General features: G+C 44.0%; 1 protein-coding gene across 1 annotated transcript in view; it reads right to left on the bottom strand.

Moving 5' to 3' along the window:
* Nucleotides 1–4,752: 4,752 nt before the first annotated feature.
* Nucleotides 4,753–27,963, bottom strand: part of Grid1 (glutamate ionotropic receptor delta type subunit 1) — a 711,129-nt gene continuing 687,918 nt past the window's right edge. The window contains exons 14-16 of the mRNA XM_027939978.2: nt 21,714–21,880; nt 15,066–15,306; nt 4,753–5,334 (exon numbers count right to left, since the gene is read on the bottom strand). Coding sequence (XP_027795779.1) covers nt 4,906–5,334; nt 15,066–15,306; nt 21,714–21,880 — 837 coding nt within the window. The 3' untranslated portion in view covers nt 4,753–4,905. The remainder of the gene's footprint in view (nt 5,335–15,065; nt 15,307–21,713; nt 21,881–27,963) is intronic.

The following is a 27,963-nucleotide window of genomic DNA, read 5'->3' as shown; positions in this document are numbered from 1 at the left end:
TGAAACTGTGCACTGAGCAGAGAAGCCCTCAAAGAGCCTCTTTCCTCCCCTGGACCCTGTTTTCCAGCTCTGATGAACAGAACTCCACCTCTTGCAGCACTCAAGTACATTTCTATGTGCTAAAAGCACTACATGTGTGTGCTTGATAGGGTGAATATGTCTGCATAGTCCTGGGTTTTTGTGCATAAGTGTGCCCAGAGGTGTGTATGTGTCTGTGTATACTTTTTTCAAGTACAAATAAGTCTAAATTTATTGATGAATATTTTGCTTTTCTTTGAGCTTGGAGACCTGGTTGCTCCTGGCAACTGTATGCTAGAATCTGCCAGCAGCTGAGCTCTCCTTGAATCACATTTGGTAGCTCATTCTAAGTGATCATGGACTATTTGGTGACCTTTTTCCAAATCCTGGTCCTTGCTATCAGAAATATTGGTGGTTGGAGTTTTTCTTCCTACTCCCTTTGGAATTCAGCACTCAATGTCAATCAAGTTCTGAGATGAAAGAATTAAAACTGTGAGGGTTAGGGGTGATAAGTTTATTGACAGCTATCCCTTCCTTTTTTGTAAGCAGTGACTATTAATTCATCTGTTTTATCTGGAATGTATGCATTTCTCTCATAAATAAGTTCTCTGACTAAAATACCACTAAGAAAAAAAAATAAGGCAGTGATTAAAATTATTGGCAAAGGAAAGAGGTATTTATCTAGAGTTTCTTGGTATGAGGGGTGAGGATAAGAATCAAACATAATTTCATTTATTAAAAATACTAATGGCATGAAATAAAAGCATGTCTTAGATGTAAAAGAATTGCTACATTAGGAACAGACATATGCTCCCTCTTTTATTGTGACAATAACAAAGAAAGGTCGGTTGAAAAGTTTTGAGCTTTTATCTAATCTTGTGTTGTCAAAGCTAAGAGAACAATACAAGGCTTTAAGACGTAGATGCTAATTCATGAACTTGTACTTACAGGAATGAAAATTTACTGAAGGCAAAGTCAGAGATGCATGATTAACCAGCTCCTTAGCCTTAGAAGTAGAAAATTGCAAGGAGACCTAAGTTATCCATTAAATATTGTCCATCCCTATTGTTAAATATTTAAAATATTTAAATAGCTTTGAATGGCATCTCAAATATAATTATTAAATATAATATTTTAAAGTATTTCATAATATTTCCATTATGTATTATTAAATGATTTTAAAATGAAACAGCATAAGCCATAGGAATAGAATATTTCACCACATCATCATGGCCTCCAGACCTCGTGGTCTTTCCCTTATGTGTCCTTGCTTCTCTTTCAGAGTTTGAAAAGGCAAAGATTAGGTATGGAGTTAGTTCTGCCTTGGCATGATTTGCAGGATTTACAAGTTAGGAACAAGGCTGCTTTTTCTTAGGAAAACACAGCCCTATTTGGAGTTCCTATAGCTGTTCCTACTCAGCCTCATCTGTCTGTACAGAAAGTCTGGGAAGGTCTATCTCTTGCCTCCCATCTCCAAAAGATTAGAGAAGCCCATCAGTGTGTTACAGAAGTAGAAGAATAAGAGCCGGGAATTCTCCTTTCAGTTCCCAGAAGTTGACATCTGCATCATGAAAATCAGACTGTCCAGATCAGCATGATTCCACCTTGAGGCTGAGAAGAGGGCTGTTTTCCCCAAGAAAGTCCAGACACGATTGGACATTTGGGATGCCATAGGTGGGAAGAGGGAGCATAGTATCTGCCAGTGGAAGGAGATCCCAGAGCTACAGAGATGACTGAGTGTAGGACGTATCCAAGGGAGAAATGTACCCACAGCCACTATAAAGGCCAAATGTCAAAAAGTAAAACCAGAGAGGTCCTCCAAGAATGACAGTTCCCGTGATCTAAGCACAGGGTATCCAGGTACCTGGGTTCAGAGTGAGTGTAGCAGAGAGACAAAGTCAGCTGACATATAGAAATAGGTTCAGCATGTATTATATATATATCATGGCCCAATTCTTTGTAAGAGTCTTCTAAGAGCCTAACATTTTAAAAGAAACTGTTAAGTTTCAAAACTTATCAAACTGTTGATATCAGTGGACCCTGAATGTACAATTGGTGAGGAGGATATACCCACTGCCCCCAGGCATATCTGAGTTGCACCTGGAAAGATGTGTTTTTCTAACACTGTGCATGTCAATGAGCCAGAATTCAGGACATGCCCACGGCACACCTGGAAACAAGCAGACGGCATTTCTTCATCCCAGAGAATAAGAGCGTAGGGAGCAGACAAGTTTTATTATTAAACAACTTTAATCCAAATGCTGATTATTATTTGCAGTGTCTGAAGGCACAAAATATACCTAAAATGTATGGAATCGTCTAAACAGAGTTATAAATCCAAAGAGCAAAGCATGAAAAAAAGATACATTCTGAGCTGACACCAAAATCTGAGTTGGGAAGATTCAGGTTTTGTTGTTGTTTGTTTGTTGTTGTTTTTCCCCTAGAGAACTTGCTTGAATGTCAATCATTTCCCCTCATGCCAAGGGTAAGAAATTTAAAAAAAAAAAACCAACATAAACATGATAAAGAATTATACCGTGAGGTGTAAGGGAATTTTAGAAGCAGTGTTCTTTTCTCTCAAAGATGCTGGTTTTCTCTCTCTCTCTCTCTCTCTCTCTCTCTCTCTCTCTCTCTCACACACACACACACACACACACACACACACACACACTCCATCTCTCTCCCTCCCTGACACCCATTCTAAGCAAAGCTGTCCAAGAAAACACCTATATCCATGATACACCTCAGAAGATTGGTCATCTCGGGGGGTAGAGGTTGGGGGACAGACTTGGGTGTGAGATAAGGCAGTGAGATCTCAGTTTAATTTTAAAAATAGAGAGAGTATATATATATATATGAAAAATTGACCATCCAGTGAGGTCCCCCAAAGTACTGATGGCAAGAATACAAGGCTGCTGTTCCTTGGGGTGGTGGTAGCCAACCTAGGCTCTGCCATGCATGCCTGGCTCCAAGTTCCACGCACTGTTTGGAGAGCTGTCAATGGATCACCTCAGTACCCTAGTATCAGGCCATTCTGAGCACCCAAAGATAAATAACATAATTAGAAACACTCTGTTCCTTGGGGTGTTTTTAGCTGTGATGCGGCCATTTCTACTGCTCAGTCATGTCACTCAGGACTTTAGGAAAGAAATCAATTAGGAGCTAGTTATCACCCTCATAAATACATCTCTCCAGTAACCCTACAGGAATATGGAGAAACAAGCAGTGGAACTTTGTATGTCCTCGGGGACTCAGGCTCTTGGCTTCCTGATTCCTGCTGGGGTAGGAGCCCCGCCCTCTTGTGTGCCTGAGTGGACTCTTTTCCCTGTCCTGACAGGTTAGGAGATCAGAACCACCTTTGTCTTGAGCAGGGGAGGGACTGAAGAGATAGCTCAGACTCCCCTCATTATTTACTCCTGGTGTTTTTTGTTGTTTTTTTTCCCCTCTGGGTCTGCATTTTAGTTGCCCTAGAAAGGGCAATGGAGGGAGGTGAGTCCTTTGGGTTGTTCTGATCTTAGGAAACAGGGTTTTCCAGCACCTTCACCAGCTCAGGGATAGATCTGGGGATCTCAGAGAATAGAAGATGATCTCACCCTGAAGAGCTTTTGCCCTTCACTTCATCACTTACTGAGGCTTTCTGGTCTGAGAAGGTGGCAAAACCAAGAGAGAGGACTCATGTGGTATCTGGCCCTGTTTGGCCAACTTCCTGATGTGCCTTTACTTTTGGGGGCTTAAAGCAAGTTCCCTAGATGATGGGAATTACTTGTCTTCATATTATATAGTTATGCTTTTCTCCTATGGGTCACTGCCTCTTCTCTAATTCCCAGCTTCCTCATCACCTGGGGGCACCTCCCCTAGCTCCTTCTTGCAGGATCCTTTTCCCTGAGACCACAATGTTTAATTCCCTGTTTCTATGACCATGCTTGCCTCTCTCACCTGAGGCCATGATCCAACCCCAAGCGAATAGCCTGACCTCTCGTCCTACCACCTGACATGGTCTATGTCACCAACCATATATACTTCACATCTCCTTATCCCCAGGTGCCTTCCACCAGGCCAATCCCACCTTGGCCTAGCCTCTCTGAGGTGGTGATGGGACCTACCCTCCTTCCCCCATAGTCTTTCACTGGTTGATTCTTCTAATAGGAAGAGAAAGTTAAAAAAAATACCAACAGAATGATATTAGAACAAATTGGCATCAGAGACTGTTAACTCAATATGGGCAGCAGCTTCTCTGGGGCCCACAGGGCAGCTGCACACTACACACTGTGACTCACGATGTGGTCACCATCTTGAGCTGGATTGGCCATGACACCTCCTAAGTGCCAGGCTCACAGAACAGTGGATAACCCTATAGTACAGTGACCCAATGCACCAGGTCAATGCTGGCTCCAGACTCACTCTTTATCTACCCAAGGAAACTAAGGGAGGAACGAGGGCCCAGGAGCAGAGGAACGAAGTGGGGAGCTGTGGGGCATGGGAGCAAGCAGCATTCGGGGCTCCTCGTCTTCCTTCTCCCCAGCAGGAAGGGGCCCCTTATCTGATTGCCCTTCCTGCCCTCAGAAAGGCCCAGGAACAGGGGGCTCCTTTGGCACTTCAGAATGATCACAAGTAATTTGCCTTTTTATTCATATAGAACAAAATTTACAAAGTCATTCATACAGTTTTTGTGTTTTTTTTTTTACTGACTTCGAAAATTGGGAATATTCAAAATACACTTTTACCCCACTCCATTCTGTCATTATTTACACATATGTACAAGAAAAATGAAAGAGTCTCTGTGTGTGTTGTGTGTGTGTATTTGTGTGTGGTTTGTGTTGTTGTTTTCTTGTATTAAAAAGCTCTGCTGGTCGGGTGGGTGGGCGGGCAGGAGGGCAGGCGGCGCGGTCAGATGGAGGTGCCGTGGGAGGTGTCCAGAGCCTCTGGAAGGACGCCTCCAGGCACAGGCTGGAAGGACATGGGGATGGGGGTCTTCACTGGGCTCTGTCGGAACAGCCCCCCATTGGGCGACCTGTGTTTGCACTGAATGGAGGGCATGGTGGCAGAGCTGCTCAGCGGCAGCGGCAGGTTGCTGCTGGGCCCTGACGAGAGTGTCCGGCTGGTGCCGTGGCTGCTTTGCTCTGGCAGAAAGGTGCTGACAGAGAGCTGGGTGTTCTGGTATTCCCGTGTTGGCTCCAAGGCCTGGCTGGGAGCCAGGCCCCCCATCTCCAGGGCCGAGAGCTCAATCGATGCAGGGGAAATCTGCTTGTGAGCAATGTCTTCATCCATGAGGCTGTTCATGCGTCGATGCACCTGCTCCAGATTCACCTCTTTGTCCTGGAGAGAAAGCACAGGAAGGTCAGAGGAAGGCTTAAGAGTGAGCCAAGGCTGGCTTGCTGCAAACTCTGGATACCCGGAGACACTAGGCCTGTTCGGCCTGCTGACAGTGAGTATCCCCCCCCCATTGCTCCCACCTCCCTTCATCTGGATGGGGAATCCTATAGAGGAGGACACTGATGCTTATGTAGCAAACCCCTGCCAGCAGATCTTGGTGACATTGTTCCTCTCCTCTGCACTTAACACTGCCACACCCAGAGGTGACCTTTGTGACAAGATGCTTTGAAGAACTGAGAGGGGAAGGCTATAAATGGAGTCCCAAGGGAATGGGCCTTGAGTCTCTAATATGGCCTGTGGTTTCGCCATTTAGAGCCCACAACACTCAAAGGCATGAAATGATCACCCTTGCCTTGCTCCAAAGGAGGTTCAGGTTCAGGTAGATTCAATGGCCTCACCAGAGTCCCAAGCCCCATGAGTGTTTGGGGCAGCCTAGAAGCCCCAAGTGGGAAAAGAATCCTGCCTCACCCGGTGACCTCTGTTCTCCATGTGCAGCATGTCCAGGAAGGCAAGGACTCCTCCTAGACATGTCCCTATCTAGGCTAATAGTGTGTGGGTTTCTGGATGAGGTAAGGAGGGAGACAGTGAGAACAAGGACTTCCCTAAGGTCAGCCAACTCTCCTGGTTCCATGAGGACTTGAGGCTGCCCAGAAGGGGACCTCACCCATGACATTATCTCACCATGGTGGGTGGCATCACAGAAGACTGCTTGGTTATTTATTTGCTCAAGAAGGAAAATTTGAAAAACCCAATATCATTCTTTCAAAAAAACTTGGTGATTTGTTTACAGTTTTAGTCAAGGTGGTCATACTGCTTGAAAGCTCAAGGGAGATGTCTTCTACTTTATTTGTTTCCCCTCTGTGAAGGGGGATGATGACCAGGTTTCCAGAAGAGCCACACCAGTTTCTAGATGTGGTTAGAAGCTACAGTACTGTTTGTAGGCTGCAGGATACCTGTGTGTCAGGCAAGATGATGACTGATGCTAAGGTCAAACTCCAAAAGAAATACCATGTCAAAGTTCATTTCCAAGATGTAACCCTCCAGGGGCTCTCATGCTGACATCAAATATTGGAGAGAGAAATCCAACCCCTGTCCACCTTGTAGGAGTGGTAGAAATACCAAGATATTTAGGATGCTTTCAGAAGGAAAAAGAAGGATCCATGCAAAATAAGGGTTGTTCCAGTGACTGCTTTGAGCTCCCACAGGGATGAGGGGAGAGGAATTCCCCTAGAAGGAAGCCTCTCTGAATGACTGACATGAGTCTCTCCTTCATATGTGTGTGCCAACCATAGGATTAAACACCAGGAAGACTTAACTCAACATTTCTCAGGATGGTAAAGAACTGAAGTGCCCTGTTATTTACCCCTTACCCCAACACTCCCTGGAATGGAGAAAGGGGGAATCACAGCTCTCTCTACCCTTGTGAGGTTCGTAGCTGGCACATAATGCTTAGCTTATGGTGAGATACCTACTGTTATTCTCAAAACCTCTTCCAGAGCAAGAAAACAGACAATATTCATAAGGTAATAGAGAACTCATTTCAGCCCAGGGAAAACTGGATAATAAGAAATAACACAAGTTGGAGATGGAAGGAGGGCAATGGAATTTAGCTTGGTGTCATAAATGGAAGTGACAGCCCCAAACCTCAGGAAGCCCCGAAGGCAGAGCCAAGATTCCAGTAATCTAAAGTTCCACATAAGCAGAGCTCAGTTTTTTGGTGGTAAGAAACCACCTCAGAGTTGAGAATACCTCTGGGGGGCAAAAGTCATGGGTGAATTTGAGGGAAGTGTTTGGAGGGCATAAGGCCTCTCTACTTTGCCTAGCTAAACATCATTTATGAAATGCTTTCAATGTTCCCTTCAAAAGTTTATACTACAAATGTTTCTTAACTTATGAGGTTAAACCCTGATAATCATGGTAAGTTGAAAATACCATAAATTGAAATGCACTTAATATGCTAACCATAGCAAACATCACAGCTTAGCAAAGTGGCACACTTAGAGAACTTGTTGCTTTGCCTCATGATCGTATGGCTGACAGGGAGCTGTGGCTCACCACTGCTGCCTAGCATTACCAGAGGGTATGGTCCCACATAGTGCTAGCCCAGGAGAAGTTCCAAATTTGAAATTCAAAGAATGATTTCTACTGAATGCACACTGCTTTTGCATTACCATAAAGTTGAAAAAAACATGAACCATGGTAAATCGGGAACCATCCATAAATAAAAAGCCAAATTCAAGTTCTTAATTACCTTACACCATGATTGAGCTAGCTCTGTGCAACCTTCTCCCCTTGTGTATGCTTCATCTATTTTCTTTTCCATGTAGAACTGTCGTTAATAATAGTATCTTATAACTGTTACTTGGGGCATTAGTCTCTTGGAGCTACTTAGCATCAATTATTTCTTTCTATAGAAGTCTATTATTATGGTTTAGATATGAAATGTCCCCCAAACCTCATGTGTGAGATAAGGTAAGGATTTTCAGAGGTGAAATGATTAGATTATGAGAGCTATGACCTAATCAGTTGAGTAATCCATTTATGGATTTACTGGTGGTAACCATAGGTAGGTAGGATGTTGCAGGATCACTGGGGGCATGCCTTTAGGGCATGTATTTTGTCTAGTAAGTGGAATGCACGCTTGCATGTGTTTTCTTTCTCTCTCTCCCCCTCCCTCCCTCCTTCTTTGTTGCCATGTCCTGAGCTGCTTTCCTCCTTCACACCCTTCCACATAGATGTTCTGCCTCACCTCAGGCCCTGAGCAATGGAGTTGGCCATCTATGGCCTGAGATCTCTGAAACCATGAGTGCCAAATAAACTTTTCCTCCTCTAAAATTGTTCTTGTCAGGTCTTTTGGTTGCAGCAACAAGAACAAAAAAAATGACTAAAAATTCATAATTGTTTTGTTTTACAATCTTCACTGGATAACAAATTGACAGGTGACGTGTTTGTCTCCCCAAGAGACAGGACTATGACCCAAACAAGGACAAAAAGACTGAATCTGAATCCTGAATGAAGACTTTAGATGTAGAAAATGGTTGGTGTTTCATTGGGTACAGCAGCAGTGCTTCATCTAGCTTTCTCCTCTGGCCTTTGGACAAACTCTGCCTCTGCCCATCATGCAGCCTATAACTCCACTCTCGTTATGGCTGCTTCAAGTTCCTGTGAAGCTTCTAATATAGGATATAGCTCCTTTATCTGCATTAGTCAAAACCAGTGTCAACACCATTTTGGCAGATGTTTATATCAAAACACTTTTCATCTTGGAATGTACAAAGGACACGAGACCAGTAGCAGACAGCCTGGAAGCTAGACACATTGAGAGAATTTCAAATATTTTCAGGTTTAAGGAAATAACTATCCCGTCTCTGCAATCTGTGAAGCTTGGAGAAGGCTAGACTGAGCTGAGTTCCCTCACCATAGAGTCTTTCACTCCGTGGAAGAAAAGCTGACCACCAGGTGCTCCTGGGGAATCTCTGGAAGAGTTGGTAAGTTGCGTGGTCTTTCCTTTTCCTCCATTCAACTTTGTCTTTCACCCTTTAAGGTCCTCTTTGGGAAAGTTTAAAAGTAGACTAATACGCAGCAGGGAATGAGTATCTTTTGTCCCAGCTGCGTTCACTCTGAGTACTGGCAGTTGGAAGAGGAACTGGCCCTTTATCTCAGTCAGTTGAGTACTGGGCCAGAACAGGTGTTTGGGAGGTGCTTCCTATTTTGCCAGGTTTTAGGAGAGAGGAAGGACAGTTTACTGTCCAAGAAGGCCACAGGGAGGCAGAGAGTTAGAAGTAAAAGGCAAAGAGAAAGGAACCCTCTCTACCTAATGCCAGAAAAAAATATACATGAAGAGTTTTGAGTAAAAAGACCAACCAAAACTCTGCAGAAAGATGTGAGCAAGGGAGGTGTCTGAGAAGGATGCCTTTACCACTGACATCCAAGGGACAGAAGGTGGAAAGGGTGGTGGATTGCAAAAGAGGCAGGGCACAGACACCAATCTAGCAGCCTAAATGCAGCTGTGAGCAGTTATTATCAGGTACTTTTAAAGCACTTGGAATAAAGATCGACCCAGGGAGTTGTATAAAGTTGGCCAATGACCTTCAAGTTAGTATTTCTGAAGCGAAGAGCTTAAATAAATAGTTTCTTACACCCATATATTTTTGTTCTTGTCTCAAATTAAGGACGGATGAATCATTGGCAAGGATTGCAAAGCCATGCAGTAGGAATCAACTCCCAATTGTGGTTACTCATTAGCCTTTTAACCTCTCCACGTCAGGACACACAGAAAATGTCCACACCAATTGAACAAATTTCCCAGGGAGAGCTTCCCACGCCAAATGGCTGTCAAGAATCCAACCTCTCCCCACCAGTGGGACCTCATTCTATTCAAATTCCATTATTCAGGTAGCGCCAACACCACTTCATTCGCTGGGAGAAGAGGGTACCATTAGGAGCCTCCTATATTGGCTGTTTAACTAGACAAGAAAATGAATAGAACTAAGGCACATGCCTCCCTGACCTCCCTAGAAAACAAATGCAGCCTGTCTCTAAGTCTCACAGTGTGTCCTCTAAGCTGTCTGTTTCTCTCGCTGTCTATAGGGGCCAGAGCTGAGCAGCAGACCTCATTTGGAGGTCCTGTAAGCTTTGTCTTCTTGCATCACCTGGGGCCACAGATATAGCACACACAAGGTCATGTCTGGTTGCACCTTCTGCGTTTCTGGCCAAGGGAAGAGGAGAGAGCAGTAATCAGCTTATTCAAGGCAAGAGGCAGGAGTGATTTGAATAATTATCCATATTTTAGACAAAATGGTGCATTCTATAATGTTATGCAAATTCAAATAATGGGCTTTTTTTATGTGAACTACATCAGTTTACATCCTCATTATCCCAAGGTTTCGGTGTTCAGCCAGGTAATGACAGCTGTGGAAAGAGACCTGGAAACTTATCACTGCCTTCATTAATCTACTGTAGGTAACTGACCTAGTCAAACATCCCTGAATATGACATAAAATTCATTGACTGCATTTACCCATGAATCGGCTACATTCCAGCTCTGCATTTCTCACCCCATATTAAACATGACGACAGATGCACCTACAGAGGTTATTGGGGAACTTCTCTCAGACATTGTCTTGCAGAGAGATAAAGTTCTGTAATTAAGCCGATGTTCACCAACGTGGAAATAATCCAGTGTATTGGAAAACGGTAATTAACTAAACTATCATCTATGTAACAGCCTCTTACACTTGGGACTCATTAGAACTGACTTTGTTTGGAGTCCAGCAGCTCCTACTTTAAGTTGGGCAGGAACAAAATTAGGGATGAGGAACTTCCCACCTGACTGGGATGGTTGTTGGCAATGTGCTCCTGTTACCACTGAGACCAACCAGGTGGTAAATGAGACCCAAAGGCTTGGAGAGATGCCACCAGTGTGGTCTTCTAAAGTGTTGCTCCAAAGACTTAGGCTGGGCTGGGGGTCTGAGAGGCATGACTGGATGGAAGCAAACAGACTAAATGCTAAGTCAATGAAGTGATCTCAGGAGAGGATGGGCAGTTTTTTAAAGCATCATGACAATCACTCCACATCATAGGTGGAGCAGCAGGAATGCAGAGGAGTAAACCAAGGCTAGGAATGAAGTGACTTTAGGCAACAGAGTCCTGCGACCAGTGGAGTATCAGAATCAGAGCTCATGTCCACTTGGCTCCAAAACCTGGACTCTTTTTCACTATGCCAAGTTGCATATTCCCATGCTCACCTTGATGGAAGGTTTTCATCCTTGGCAGGATATCACAAGCACATGTGTAGATTTTAGAAATTACAGTTGTTTGGATCTCCTTAATATGACCCTCTGGAAAATGGAGCCCAAGCATCTGTATTTCTAAAAAGCTCCAAAATGAATCACCTCTGATGTGCAGCCAGAATTGAAAGCCATTGATTCAGCTGCAATGATTACACAACAATTTAACATGAATAACATTTTCTTTATAGGAGCCCAGACTGGTTCATTCATTCAATAAATACTTTTGAGCTCCTACTATCAGATGAGCTAATGTTCTTGGAAAGCATTTATCTTTGGTTTCTGGCACAAGGAAGTTGCTCGATACTTCAATTATATTCATCACCCCCTAACAAGAGCTTCCATGTTTCAGAGAATGGGCAAAGTGATGGGAATGGAAAGGTGAGGAGGTGCTAGTGGAATCACACCCAACAAGGGAGGTGACCTGTGGCCACAGGCAGGGAGGTTTTGCCCAGTTTTGAGATATACAGTGGCATATAATAAATGTTCAGTGCCTTCTTACTGGAGATCCCTGACCTAAGGGATGAAACAAACATGCTCACTATCCTTATTCTCATGCCAAGCTTTCTGATCTTGGCAGGATAGCTGTAGTGGCAGGTTCAGTTTTCAGCAGAAAAGAGAAACTGAGACCCCTGACTCTTTGGTGAGACTGCCTCTGTGAATCATGTAGACAGATACACCATTCGCTTCTTAGCTCTGCTCTCACCATTTCTAAGTCCCACTTCTCCAGAAATAAGAAGGCCTTCCTTGAAAGTTGTTGAAGAATGTTAGGATAACATGCAATTTTTCCAATACAGAAAGATATCCTAAGGTGTGTTTTTCCTCCACCACATCCCTCACTGTCCATCTTCAGGGCCTTTGAAAGGAAGAGTACCTTGGCCAACATTAACCAAGCATGTTCATAGACCATGTGCATCTTTAACTCACTTCACACATTATCTCTGGTTGTAATCCTTCAGTGCAACACTGTTGTGTTAGCATAAATCAAGAGAGAATAGTTGCAGAGGAGAAAATCTCTACAAGGAGTAGAAGAAGGCATGAAAGGAGTAGAGATAAACAAGTTGAATGGAAGATCCCCAGGATCTAGTCTTCCAAGAAAAGAAGTATCAAGGGGGCATGTAGACAGATGCTGGCTCACAGGACCAGAACAGAGGGTCTGACTGTGATATAGCACCGTCCTATCCAGCCACCCTGGCTTCTATCAGCTCCTGTCTGCACAGAAGCATGGGACAGAGGAGGGCAGACAAAGCAGGAAGCAACAAGAATTCCAAGCTCCAGGCCCAGTGATGGATGATTCATCTCTCACTCTTCATGTCATTTCCCATTTGTGCAGTTCTCATCTTTATTTCATGAATATTTTATTCTCAGAGCAATGACTACACATCCCCCATAAATCTAGTGGGTAGCTCTTTACTGCATCCTCAGAGCTTGGTGCACTCACCTGCATTGGGTAACTACATAATTGTCTGATTCCTTCGAAAAAATATGATCTCGGATGCACATGAATATTAAGGGGTTGAACGCACATTACTACTCTTCCCCAAGTAGGTGTCTAAACTGAAGACATCCCAGAGAAAGCCATTAAACACAGCTTGGGCTCCACCCACAGACAGGATTCTGGCTCTAAGAAATATGGCCAATGCCCCAAAATGAAACATTCTAAGGGTAACCAGACACTCTCACCTAATTGCAAATGCTGCTCCATAAAACACGGGCATCCAGTAACACAAAGTAGATCTAAATTGAATACCATCATTATTTTTCTAAGGTTTTAAATACATGCTTCTAAAATACTGTCGTTTCAGCCCCTTTCCTGGTTCCTACTCACTACATGAACAGGTCCAAACCCCTCATCCTGGCATTTAAGTCTTTGGAGTGGTTCCTGCCTCCTTCTGTTAGCCTGCTCTCTCAGCATCTTCCTATGCCCACACTCCTTGTTAACCCCTTGTTCTCCCTGCTCAAAATGGAACTTCTGTCTGATCTCATCTCTAGCTCTGTGATTTGTGCCAATTCTTCAACATTCTGTACCAACAGTCCTAAGTCCCAAGAAACCTTCACTAACATTTATTCCTACCTTCTGTGGCTCCACCATGCCCTTGCTAAACTGGGTGCTCCTCTGTGCTTTGGTGGTCCTCACTATTCACTTAAGGACACCCCCATCAACAGGATGGAGACTGCCTGGGAGCTCTCTGCCCCATCTGCCTATGAGAATGTAAGCACCCTGAGGGGAGGGCCTGGGTCCCCCTACAGGCAGCTTATAAATGAAGAAGAGTGGAAGAAAAGATTTCACTTGAAGTTGGAAACCCATAAAACCTGAAAAAAGATGGAATGTTTCATAGTTCCTCTCTGTGACTTTATACAAATGTTCCAGTTGTAATAAAAGCTTGGGATAGAAACCATTAACTGTTATTTTCAGTGAATATTCCTCCAACTTCTTCCCTCTTTCCCTCCTTCCTGAGGCCCAGGAATGACAGTAGAGCCATTGAGGTAGTGGCAGAACTAGACCTCACATTTCTTAACATGGAGGTATACAGAAAGCAGAGAGGAAGGTGGACGTTACATTTCAGATACACTGACTTAGGTTTGCCTTCCCTTCCAGAGAAAAGAACGTAGGATGACAAAGATCTCACTGGCTTGGGATCAACAAAGAGTCAGAAGAGGACCCAGGGGGGACAAACACCACTGTCCTTGCCAGGGACAGATTGATGAATGAGGGCGTGGCCAGACAATCACTGCAGACTACAGAGATGATGGCCAGGATGACTCAACTTTTATGTTCAAAGGCATCAACTCCCAACCCTAAATCAGACTCAGAAGGAACCTGCCAGCTACCTCCTCCTGGTTGTTTTTACTTCCCACCCCCATTTGTTTTGAGTTTGCCTGTGACCCATTGCCTCTGAAGCCATTTTATGAACTTGGCATGAACCACCTGTGCCTCAAGAAAAAACAAAAACTTTTTTAAGAAAAGGAGTGCTTTTGGACTTGGTGCCATTTGCTTTACTGCTTCCTGTTTGAGATTTACAACTTTTGGCCCCAGCAGAATCTGTCAGCAGTGCTGAGGTTCTAGATGTAGCTGAGGCAGGTATACGTGGCAGCTAGTGACAACTGTGAATTGAGTGGACGAGCTCGTATTATAGATGCCTGTGTGCAGGTTTCTGACAGCAGAGCATCATCACCGGATGGCACTCCTTGTCACCTCCTTTAGAGGAATCAATTCCAAGGGAGGACTTCAATTTTTTGTTTGTTTGTTTTTTCAAGAAATGAGCTTGAAGAAGAACAAACCCCCAATGAGAAGGAAGTATAGAGGGACAGAATCAACTTGTGGTTGGCACACGCAGGAAGGGAAGTGCACCCAGGGCCTAGAGTCCTCTGAGGTGTGTGCACCCAGGAGGGATGTGGGCAAGAGCAGGCCTGCAAGGAGGGGCGGAGGGGCGAGGGATGATGGAAGGGGCAGGGATCCCCCTCACACGCTGGGGAGAAGGGCCCCATGGCCCCTGGTGAGAAGTCAAGAGAACTGGGAAGGGATGCGGCTCCTCTCTTACCCTACAGGTGGTCTCTCCAGGTCAGGGTGGAGGCACATGGGCGGGGCAGGGTGGGGAAGGGCTCTCTGGCGCTGCCCACGCTGTACCTGCTCTATAGATAAATACAGGACTTTAGTGGCCATGGCTGTCACCTCCGCACTTTGTTCAAACATGAAAACATCCCCTATAGTTTTTGTCTTGCTTTAAAACCAAAATAAAACCATGACACAATCCCCCTAAATAAAAACACTGCTGTCTCCAGACAAGATGACCAGAGTAAATACTAACTAGAAGAAAGCCACCCACCAAATGGCCCAGTTGTGACCCTCCTGCCTCTAGGCTGTGGGACAGGGAGGGTACGGACCTCTTTGGGGGTCTCCTGGTGGCACCGGTTGCTGTTCCACCACAACTCCAGGGCAGCCACCAGGCAGGCGAGGAGGAGGCCAATGGCCAGGATGCAGAAGACCCCAGCAAAACTGTGTAGCTTGAGGGATTTGCCATCGGCCTGGGCGCTGGAGTGGCTGGTAAGGTCACAGCGGCCTGTGTGTGGCCACCACTTCTGCTTGAGCACATCCAGGTCCCCTGTGTCCTGCAGCTCCAGGATCCTGCAAGACACAACTCAAGTGAGCCATAGCCATGGACATCATCAGCAAATTCTCCACACTGCAGGCAGAGAGCTCTCCCTCAGACATGTATCAGGTCATGCCACTGCCCTTTCTCAACAATCTTGCTGCTCTCTCCCACCCTGTCCATTGCCCAGGGACAAAGTTCAACAGCAAAGCACATTAGGCCTTCTCATGGATGGTAGAGCAAGTGCTTGGGATGAATCTGGGAAATACATAAATGAACCAGGCAAGCAGACTGTCAATTTAGAGTGCTCATGATCACAAAAAGGATTTCTTTCAACCCTCAATATTGCAGGTTGAACAGCCCTAGTCCCAAAATCTGAAATCTGAAATGCTCTAAAATCTGACACTCTGAGCACTGACATGATATCACAAGGGCAAAATTCCACACCTGACCTCTGATAGTTCAGTGTACACTTGCTGCACTTTGTTTCATGCACAATTTTTAAAAAAATATATGAGATTACCCCAGATTCTGTGTAGAAAATACATGTGAAATGACAGTGAATTTCAGGTTCAGAGATAGGGCCCATTCCCTAGATATCTCATTCCATGTATGTAAATATTTCAAAATTGGTTAAAATCCAAAATCCAAAACATTTCTGATCCTATTCATTTGAGATAAGGCGTACTTAGCCTGTATATCCTAAGTCTCTCCCACTAAGATTCACAAAAGCCTTCATTTATTCCTTTGATTTGAGGAGCTTCTGCACCGTGCCAAGCACAATATTCAGTACTGCTGAGCTTGTGGTCTGGAGACACAAACACCCACCTTAAAACAATTAGAGCAGTTAACAGAAAGACAGATGCTGTGATAAACACCATGAAATGAGAGTAAAGGTGCCAGGAAATGGTACACTGCAGGGAGAGATGGCTTAGATTGGAGGATGAGGTGACAGGTTAGTGAAAACCTAAGGGACAATCAGTCATGAAGTATCTCACACTGGCCTAACAAATTTTTTGTGGGGAGTATCCTAAGTTCTTGGCAGATAGTGTTGAACCCTCATGTCAACACTTTAAGAGGTTCATTCCTATCTTCTCATTTTTGCCAAGAAGGAAACCGAGGCACGAGAGGTGGTATATCTTGCCAAAGTCACTTTGAGATTGTCAGAGTTGGCATCCAATGAGGGGAGGAAGAACCTTCCAGAGACCGGAACTATGTGTCTTGTCTGGTTCAGGTGCTGTCATGTCTAAGAAGCTGGAACATGGCTAGTGAGGCTGTAAATGATGAGGAGGGTGGCATGAGATAAAGAGAACAAAGCAAGCATGGCCTAAATGTGGGTTCTGAGAGGGCATGAGAGGGAGTCTGGATTTTATGGTGTTGTTGTGCAGTGGTGGGGCAACCTCTATTTGTTCCTTAGATTTCCCCACAGTGGTTTTTTTTAATTGTGGTATTTTGAGCATTCCCTATGTGAGCAAAGGGTCTAAACAGCAAGCCAGTTGTAGCTGTTAGACTCCAAATACCCAGGCCTTTCCATTTGGGGAGTAGACCTCTTTGGGCCTGGTTCATGATGATGTATTCAACTAACAATATCTTCAGTGACCTCCTTGAGCCTCTGGGTGTGCACAAAGAGCAGCAATTCCTCATGCCAGAGGATGCTCAATGGAATGATTTGTGCAGCCTTTACTTAGCTGTGGCCACAAGTCTAAGGCTATGCTCAGTGAACATACTTGGGCTTGCATCTGAAGGAGACAAAGGGTGACAACTTCACCATGTCCTCTGACATGCCAGAATCATAAGTCCAGCATGGGGTGGCTTCTCACTGGCTAGGAAAAACTTGTTTCAGTGCAAAGAACAGGCTTTGGAGGCACCAGGTCTCAGCTGTATGTCCTAGACAAGGACCACGCTCCTGTTAAACCTCAGCGACCTCGTTTTTCTGACACAGACTGTTGATTCCTACTGGATGAGTAAGGCAGGGGCTTAGGGCATGGATTGTGCATTGCTTCCTATGTTTTCTACTATGCAGGCACAGTGGTTAGCACAGCAAAGGCCATCAGCAGATGTTTAATTTATCAATCAATGTAGGAATGCATTCATTAAATAATGAAAAGAAGCCTAAACTAAAATGGCATGATGAGCTCTTGATGTGATGTGCATTAAGTACCCAGGGCATTAATGAACACAAAAGACTTAGAAGGTGGCTGTCCAAGGAGAGCCTTGGTTGTTGAGATAAATGCATGATTTAAGCATGCATTTGTGTGGTTTGGGAACATTTGTGTGGTGTGGTGCCTGAGCACCATAACTCTATTACATGGCATACTGCATGATTAATTGGGCAACTTCAGTGTCTCACTCAGTATTTCCCATGGCTCCTATCATGTGAGGGAAGCTGCATGTCTGTATGTCCACTAGTTACTTCTCTTCTGCCAGGGTTGAGCAGTTTGAACTTCCAGAAAGTTACAGGAACTCCAGTGCCAGATATGTAAGATATCATGGCCCTGTAGAAGGTTAGTGGTTGAATAATCAGCTCACTATGGAGACAAAAGAGTCGTGTGTTTGTGGACATAGACTCTGCTCTGATGGATATTAGGTCAAATCCAGACTCTTAACCTTTCAACTTAGACTCTCTTAGCACTAAAATCTAAGATTAGGTCAATGTACTTACCTCATCGAGACCATTAGCTCAAGACCTAGCAAGTAATAAATGTTCCATAAAAGGGGATTAGTAAATGCACAGTCTGATAGCTGTATTGACTTGCCACTTTACAGAGCCAGTATTGATATGATCTGCCTCCTACTGAGAACACAGTAGGGACAAGTCATTTTACACTGTTTGATCCTTATAACAACCTGCAGAACAATTTTATTATGTCTATTTTATTTCTTAAAGACCTGGAGTTTGGGATCTAGATGACTTTCCCAAAGTTGCAACTAGAAAGTGGCCATGCTGCTCTTCTGATCTGGTCATTCTGATAAGTGAGACCTTGCTTTTTTCTGGAATTGTAGGCTATTCTCTCAGGGTAAGGTTCTGGCCAAGGGGACAGTGAGGCTCTGGCCAGATCATGAAGTTGGATCCCCAGTCTCTACTCCTTGGCAGCTCTACTATAACATCAGGCAGGCTGCTTGATTTGATGACTTCTTATTTTGGCTTTCTACAATGGCATGCCCCAGTCTTATTCCAGAAAGAATGTAAGAGAATTAATGGGAAACATAGAATAAAACAAAAACAAACAAAAAGGAAATTTAAATATAGAAGCAAAAGGAAAGACCAAGTCACCAGCACAAAACACTTTCTAGAAACAAGGCTAAACTAATGCACACCATAATAATCTATACTCCTGCTTACGAGGAAGCCAGAGCGATAATAGTCACTTCCTGAAGCCAGTTGTTCTATTTTCCAGACAGATATAATTGCAGGTGCTTTCCTTTATTCAATAGCTGTGGAGTCTGCTACACAGTAGGTGCTCAATAAATGGCTATTAAGTTGCTAAACATTTATTGAATGCCCACTTGCATGCTGTGGTCATCAAACCTGTTCTAGCACATAATCCCCAACACTCACATATATCTGCATCCTGTCCTCTGCCAAAGAAAGAGAGGAGCTTAGCTCCCAGTATGAAGGGAAAAACAGTTTCAGCAGTTCCAGGTAAGGTTGGGATCTGTTATTGATGCACAGACTCTTTTTCTGCCAATGGCATAGTGCATTGACTTGGAGCAGCCCCTTCATTCCACTGAGGCACACCCAAGCTAAGAGCAGCTCACAGAACCTCTTGTAGAACCACTGGCAACAGTAAATTGGAAACCTGAGTCTCAGTGTTCCTTCAAAATTAGACTCCTGTCTGTTGGGCGAAGGATGCTGTCCGCCCAGGAGGGGCTTCAATATGGAGACAGAAAACAATACTGCAGGAATACAGCCTCCTGGGAAACTTATAGTCAGAAAGCAAACAGCCCTCTGGTGAAAGCAGAGAAGGATAAAATTATTTTTTTCCAGGATGACATGGAAACTGGACTAGCCACTTTTGTGTATGATGACCATTGGGATGGGAGGGAGAATCCCAAGGGTATCTGGGGAGGAATTTTGTGGAGAGACCTCTCAGTAATTCAGTGGACAGACCATGTGCAGGCCTATTCCAGGGCTAGCCTGTCTCTCTGGGAGCCTACACCCAAAAGCTGATCTTGATCCACTGCCTTCCAGAGCTTACAAAAGACTCAGCAAGACTTCTGGTATTGGAGAGGAACAACCAAACCCCTCCCTACTCATCTCTTCCTTTTCCACGTCGAGAATTTTCATGTCCTTCTGTGACCTATTTTGGACTTTTAACTTCCCTGACTTCATTTTATTTTATTTTATTTTATTTTTTTAGTGTCACTGTTGCATTTGGCCCCACAGGCTTCCTTATCTGTTCCACAAAGATGCTCTCAAGTTGATGGTCTGTGCAATTGCCCTGAGCTTTGTATCTAGGAAAACCAACTAGAGTAAACTGCAAAAACGCCAATGTGTTCTAAACCCTGGAGGGAAGGCATCCTTTCTTCATGCCTTTAATCTAGTAATTGATAAATTACTACTTTTCCGTCTCTCTCGTCATTGCTCTGGGCTCCAGGGAATAGAGTAAGGCACAGAATGTATACTTGATGAAATTCTAGAGAAAACCCCAAAGTCTCATTTACCTTCATTAGTTCTACCCTTTTTTCCGGTTTTGCAAACAAGACACTTATTGAACTAGTTGCAAGCTTTCCTCCTCAGCCTTTCCTGGATAAGGCTGAGGCTTGGGTACTTATGAGCAGAAGAAATGCCCAATCTGGACTTCTGGAGGTGGGAGAAGTGAAGAGGTAGGGTGTGGAGACCTAACAGAAACATGTGCACAGCCCTGCAGCTCAGGAGGCCTGAATTCTAATCCCTGCTCTACCAGAAGCTGGCTAAGCAATCACAGGTGACAGTTAACCTCTCTGGGCTGTAGGATGTAAAAGAGATGACCTCAAGGAACGTTTTCCCTCCAAATGGACACTCCCCAGTGATGGTGTTCATGAATCAATCAGGTGCCTGAGACTTGTGCCTAACCCTGGCACTATGCCAGTCTCTTCACTTGGATATTCCTGATACTTTTTGAATTTTGATGGACTAAGGCAGAGCCTGCCATTAGGGCTTCCTCTCTGGGCTCTGTAATTCCACCTCATTCAGCCAACAGGAGGCCATCTCATAGATATGTGCAAGTGAAGGGCCCAAGACTTAGATGTCCTTGGGGACAGGAGCTCCTGTTGGTTGGATGGTTGACAACTGGGAGAAGCCCACTGAGCTTACCCATGACCTTCAGTTCCACTCTTTCTGGCTAAAGCCAGGTCATCTGGCCAAGGACCAAGATAAGCACCTGTGTCAGAAAATAGGGATGGATACTTCTCAAAGAAGAAGTCAGGGGCTTGGATTAAGCACTTGGAAACCTGACCATGTCCAAGGGAAATGCTGGACAGGCTCAAGGGATGAGCTCACACAAGCAAATCACAAGGGAAGCTAAAATGCAAATACAAACTAGGCATAATCTATTCATTCCTGATGGAGGGCATCCACTCATTTTGCCTAGTCTGGAACTCTCCTGTCTGTATAGCCTACCACCCCACTTTCTCTCCAATCCCCTTTTTGCTAATATAATTACCAACAATATCTGAATTAATTCTAAGAAAATGGCTTGGAAACCCGGATTCTGCTCCTGGGAAGTTGGGGAGTAGGCAAGTAACGAATACCTATCCTGTCTCCACAGAGCCCAGCTAGGTCCACTCCCAAGATAGCAACTCTTTGGGCCAGGAACCGCCTACCACACAATCCAGATGAATGTGGAAACCTTCTGCTTTTCTGATTCCATTTTTTAAAGCCTCCACATGGATGATTGCCACTTTGCAGATATATCGATCTTTAAAAGTGATTATTAGGGCTGGGGATGTGGCTCAAGCGGTAGCGCGCTCGCCTGGCATGCGTGCGGCCCGGGTTCGATCCTCAGCAACACATAAAAGTGATTATTAGGCCCTTTGAAGATGAGATTTATTATTCATTTACTTAGCTAACTCCTACTCCTCCTTGAAACCTCAGGTGTCACCACCTCTGGGAAGTCCTTCTGGGTCTCCTGGGTCCTGTCAGATGCCCTCCTCTGCCTCCAAACCTGAAGATGACCTTGCCTTTGCACTTACGCCCTCGGCTGGCTGGCACTGCCTGCTCACATCCCACTGGCAATACACACTTTCATGAGAAGGGGCTATATATTTCTATTTTTATCCCAACTCCTTCACGTGAGTTAGTTGGAGGTGGGTAAAGGATGTACTAGGTACATTGTTGGTGCTTAGGAAGATATGATGATTAAATGAGTTTATGTTGGCTCTTATCTTTCAAGAGAAGTTATTTTTCAATTCCCAGCTGTTGGAGTCCGGAAACTGTTGGGGCCTTATTGATCATGCCTACCTCTGAGAGAAGAGGTCCCTGTAGGGGCTGCCGTGCTGCAGGGCAATCCCATAGCCCTTGCTGCTGATGCTGTTGCCGATGACAGTCACTGAACAGTCGTCATCTGTCAGGGCTGCATACTCCACCACGGCCACATCCCACAGAAAGGCATAATTCCCCTTCTTTGCCTGAAATACCAAAAAATCATCATAAAGTCAGGCAGGCATATGGCCTGCTATATTCATTTCAAGTAGTGAGACATCTCAATGGTGGGATTTGAAGGACCCTTCCTAAATGGCCCTCTTGCCCACAGACAGCATAGCAAACCTTCCTACCATTTTCTAGCATACAAATGTCACCATTAGTTGATGCCACTCATTTTGGTTATGTATAAAAAAGATATGTAGGCTCCAGATACCTACAGTATATGTCATGAGAGGGGTGGAGAGGAAGAGCTTGAGGTGAGTCACAGTGGCACACATGCACATACATACATACATACATCTGTGCACATACACGTACATGTATAGGATCAGGTTTCTAATGCCAGTATTTCCATATAGTGCAGGAGTTACAGATTATTCCATCAGGAATTCGCCTACAGCCACAGCTAAAGTCCTACTCCATCACACCCATTCCTAGTAGAAGTTCAATTCTATCTTAAGCCACAATTGGAACTTTTGCTAGAGTTTGGGCACTCAAGAGGGAATGTGAGCTGCTTTATGTTTTTGGAAGGAAATGTGAACTAGACATTGTCACTTGGCCTTCTTAAAATAGTGCATAATGTTCTTAATGAAGCAAAGCGCCTGGTTTTCATTCTTTAGTGAGCCGCAGATGCCTCCTCGCCTTTTCTTCCCTCCTACTATGGCTCACACAATAGAGACTGGAAGACCTCAGTGTGGGCTTGGTAATAGGACTGAAGCATCACAGACAAAAATAGGCCATGCTGGTAAGCTACAGACTTCTTGGCAGTGTAGAGGGCATCATCCCTGGCTCCTGCCTCTGTTTAGTTGTCTTCACATCCACCACGATTTTTCCAAGGACTGCTGTAGTCACTCAGATGAAGATCAGGATTTTACTTCTTTCAAGACCCTGAGTGCTCATGGCCCAAGATGGCTAATTTTCTTGTCATATTCTCTCCATCAGAAGGATTTGTGGGCAGAAGGTGACCTCCTGCAGTGGGAATAGGCGGCTCTTAGCCTTTCACACAATTTTGCCTAACCACCTTGTAAGAAATGACACACACCTGTGCCACCCATTGACTTTCACCCCAGGGAACAATTCAAGTATTACACCAAAGCCTCATTCCTCAACCAATCCAATTTCAGAAGTCCCAAAGGACTTTGACCCAGGTTGCAAAATTATACATATCTCTCTCCCTCCACCTAGAAAGATAACAGTCTTTGAAATTTTTTCCTGCTGGCAAACAAGTTTTCTCATGAAAAGATATAAATTTTCAACCTCTTAGTAACCAAGTTTCTCAGCAAAATGTTGACTTATGACCTAATATTTGGCTTCAGTCAGATTTCGGAGCATTTCATATCCATGCTCACAATTCAACATGACAATCAGACACTGTTATTTGTACAATTTCAAAAGGGAATGTCATGTTGAAGGAAGAATTAAGATCAGCTTCATTTCTACCTTTCAAGGGATGTTCCAAGAAGCAGAAAGAAATAAGCTGGCTCAGATCCAGTAAAAACTGACTCAGAGGAAAGCCCACTGTGGTCCATTGTAATGGGGCACATGGACTCTTTCAAACCACAGTATTTGTGGTTGCAGTTTAGGTTCAGGACAAATAAGCACAGCTGCATGAAGGGAGTTGCATTTATAGACCTGCTGGACTAAGCGAAGTAAGAGGATACATCTAAAAACAAAGCTGGCAATGCCTGCCTCCAATCCCAGCTGATCAGGAAGGCAGTGAAGAAGAGAGGAGAGAGTAGACGTCTCTTTCTTGACCTGGTGGGTGACCCCAGACACTCATCTTCCCATTATAAAGAATTATGTATCTGCATCTGCTTGAGGAATCTGCTAGATTCCTGAGGTACCTCAAATTTCTAGAGCAGAAGGGCTGGGCTGGGAAAAGGATGGGTGTTACATTTTGCAATGGGTGTTCCCACTGCTGTGGGACAGGTCAGATTCTGGCTCTATCCTCATTCCCAACATCTCTTCTTCACTTTCTTAGTATCCCAGAGCTTCCTAGATCTCTTCTTTCAAACCAACACTGAATTAAATGCAGCACTAAAACTTCCTTCTGGGATCCCCAAGTCCATCAGTTTCCAGGGGGATCTTTCGGACCTTACAGATGTCTCCAAAATCTTTTGGATATGTCACAGAGCCTGTATGAGATGGTAGCCTCCTTAGGTCTGGTTGTGCTTTCAGGAACATTTCAGATGCAGCTGCAAGAAGTCAAAACATCCCCCCACACCATGGCTCTGTTGCTTTTACTTAGACCCCTTTTCCCTTGCAGAATGAGCTCTATCCTTCCCCAGCCCTCATCAAAATTTCAAAGATGTACTTCCTCATAGCGTCAGATATCCATATGGCTCCTAATAATCGATGATGAACCTCATCCTTATTTTGTACAGTTCGTCCACAGGTGTGACTTTCCCATAAGGGGCACACCTAATATGTCAAGTCTCCTCTCTTTCCTGCCCCTCCTGTTATAAGCTCACCCCTTCCCTTCTTGATTCAGTATTTTTCCCCCAATTCTGCTCCTAAGTTCAACAGCATTCTCTGGGGCCTCAGCCTCTAGTATTACTGGGACAGCTGTCCGTCTCTTCCCTTCTTACTCCATCCCTCTGACTCCATCTGCGGACCTCTTATACCAGGAGGTATTGTTCTTTTCTTATTTTTATTAACTCTTCCTTCTGTTAAGGACTTTTTTTTCAGGCTTTTGGGATGTCAGAGTAGAGGCTGGAATCCAGCCTCCTTCCACCACTGAGCCCAACTACCTCCCTGCAGTAATCCTATTCCCTCCATCAAGTGTCACAGTAGATCTTTGGATTCACTATTTTGCTACTTTGTGTTCATATCACTTTCTTCTTCCTTGTTTCTCCCAAGTGCCGTCCTTTCCCTACTTTCCAGGAGGCTACAGGGAGTTTGAGAGGATGATATCTGAGAGCCAGCACAATAGAATGTGAGCTGTTCACAAATAGATGGTTGGCATTTATTTCATAATGCCTAAAAGATCAAAGCAATGTCATAGATTTGTGTTCTACCAGTAATACAAAACGGAGACAAACACTGTCATTCACCTCTTTGATGGGTTAAATTACCTTTATCTGGCCATCTGTTTATAATATCAAATGTTCTTTGAATTTCCAATCATTGACTTGCCACATGTCATGTGGCCATGGGAAATCGGGCTGGAGAAACAGCTGGTGATATGGCCCAGCCCCCAGCCTCCCTCCCAAGCATTTGGCTTGTGTACAGACAAGATGGACATAAAGACCCAGCTCCGCAGTTCCTTGTGGCCCTAGACAGTCACTTGAGACTACCCATAGGGTCCTGGGACTCAAGCCCAGGCCTCTCCAAGTACTCCTGGAGAAGGGATCTGCAGGTCATTTGAGAAAGTAGAAATCTGAAAGGTAATATTGCCTAGAAATGTAATAATTTATCTGGCTCCATAGTGGTTGTTTTTTAAATTGATAATATCCAGTGTTGATAAGGCTGTGACAAAATGAGATGATCCCTCATGGCCATTGGTAGCAAAACATGATACAACCCTATGGAAAGTAATACAACACAAAACATGGACATTTAAAACTGCTCAAATCTTTGACCCTGGCAAATTGGAATTTAATCTAAAAAGTAACCCAAAAGTATCTAAAAGATATGAGAAGTATTTCAAATCTGAAAAGTTAACATGTGAACAGCTTAAATATTCACTGTTAAGGAAATAGTTTAATAAGTCATGGTTCATGAATAGGTTGAGACCTTATATAACACATAGTAATTATAGAGACTATAGAAGACCTAAGTACATAGCTTTAAGCACTTGAAAAAGTCTCCCTGACATCCTTGGTCTGCTTATAAATAACTTGCTTCATTTCATTTTCCCCCTTCCTTAATTTTTTTTTTTAAATTAAGCAATTAAAATAGAAACTATTGGTACAGACACAAAAGGAATAGATGTGAGGATTTCAGGCAAAGTAGAAAGAACATCTTTGGCATTGAAAAAAGTCAAGGGTGTCTGGATATCCAGCCCCAGGATGCTAGGACAACAGCAGGTAGACAGAACACGCCTGGCTTGTTTCCCAGCCAGCATCTTCGAAAACGTAATTGGAATCCATCCTTCATGGCCACTCCCTTCCCAGTCTACCTGCACACTGGAGGTTGCAAATGGAAAGAATTGAGACTATGAGAGTATCTGGCCCCAGCACTTCAAGCATCCTTCTTAACATCTGGCATGACACGACAGGCCGATATTGTTGGAGGAAATCTGGGCTCCATAAACACATGGCGACTGAGCTGCCACATGGATGACCTTCTTGCTCTGTACTGCTCCACACTCATAGTAAAAAGACACTGCATCACTTTCATTGCTCCGCTGCTTCCCTCCTTTCCAGAGCACTTTTAGAGATGTCAGCCTTTGAAACAAGAACCTCATCACACTCTTCTACTCCATCCTCACTGCTTTGATAAAAGGACAAGTAACCTTATTCTTTCCCCCAATGAGAATGCTGGTGCTGCCAACATCATCCACAAATGCTACTGGAATAAAGCGCTGAATGAAGCCTGGTGACTGCAGTGCCAGGTACAAGCCAGCTGTGGGGTATCTGCTGTTTGCCAGGCCCTTCAGGAGTCTGAGGTTTTTTTCATCCATGAAATTAATTCTCAAGGGCAGAATATCCAACCCCTTTTACGGATGTAGAAGCTGAGTCTCAGGATACAACCTGATTCATCCCAATCAAGCTTAAATAGTGAAGAATGGTCCCAGGTTAACCTGAGTTCCAGCTGGCTCCAAAGAAATCCAAGCTCTCCTCTCTTCCCTGCTTGGACTTGGGAAGGAAAGACTAGGGAAAAGTTGCCAGGTATCTTTGGACCATTTCCCAGGAGATGCTGTTGGTAGAAGACCACATGTGCATGACAATGCTTGTTTTTCTCCAACTTTACCAACAAAGATGGTCCATGGAACTGCTGAAACTCTGGGAGAAAGGAGGACATGGGGTATGCACCATTTCTGGGAACCTGACACATCTCCATGTTCAGGAACCATCCATGTGGCACACTTACTGCCTCCCCTTGCCTCAACCCTTCACTCTATCAAAGTAGAGCTGGACTTCCAAGCATCTTGATTCTTAGCTGCTATAGTCATAATGTTCATAGAAAGGCAACCATTGCCACACACAGCCTGAACCCTGGCTACAGTGGTACCTGTATTATGCACTGTGCCAAATCACAAGATGCAACAGTAAAATCTCAGACCATCTGCAGAGAAAAGGACAATTTTACAGCCTGCTGGTGGGAGTGTGGGCTGGCATGACATTTCTGGAATGGTAATTTGGTGGGGAGAACCGAATGCTTTTAAAATGTGCATATGCAGCAATTCTACCCGTTAGAATTTATCCTATGGAATTACTCAGTGTTTCTGAAAAGATGTTTGTAAAAAAGAGTTTCAGAGCAATAGTTGCATGCTCTGTTTAAACTAGCAAGAAATTGGAAACAATCTAAAAGCTCAACAATTGAGAATCAGGTAAATGAAAACATTAGATGACAGAATATTATTTACTATTAATATGATATTTTAAGAGTATTAATTGCTAAGGGAGGTGTCTGTAGTTAAAAAACAAAAGAAAAAAAAGAAGAAAGAGGGCTGGGGTTGTGGCTTAGTGGCAGAGCACTTGCCTCACATGTGTGAGGCACTGGGTTCCATCCTCAGCACCACATAAAAATAAATAAACAAAATAAAGATACTAAGTCCATGTATAATTTTAAAAAAAATTAAAAACAAACTTTAAAACAAAGAAGAAAAAAGGAAGGAAGGAGTAGGCCCTGAGATATGAGCTGGCCTGAGTTTGGGAGTCTAACTATATGGATTTGAATTCCAGATCCATTGCTTACCAGCTGTGTAAGTTCAGATAAGTCACTTAACATCTCTGAGTCTGAGTTCCACTGGATATAAAAATGGGCCAAACTACACAGATTTCTAATGAGGATAAATCCCTCAATATATGTGACACACTTATGGTTCTACTAAATAAACATTATATCACTTAGTGCAAAAGAACCTGTTACAATAGGTGATACCTTTTAAAATTATTAAAAG

Source organism: Marmota flaviventris, chromosome 4 (assembly GCF_047511675.1).
Source record: "Marmota flaviventris isolate mMarFla1 chromosome 4, mMarFla1.hap1, whole genome shotgun sequence".
NCBI lineage: Eukaryota > Metazoa > Chordata > Mammalia > Rodentia > Sciuridae > Marmota > Marmota flaviventris.
The sequence above is the reverse complement of the archived record's forward strand: the minus strand, read 5'-3'. Positions and strand labels throughout refer to the sequence as shown.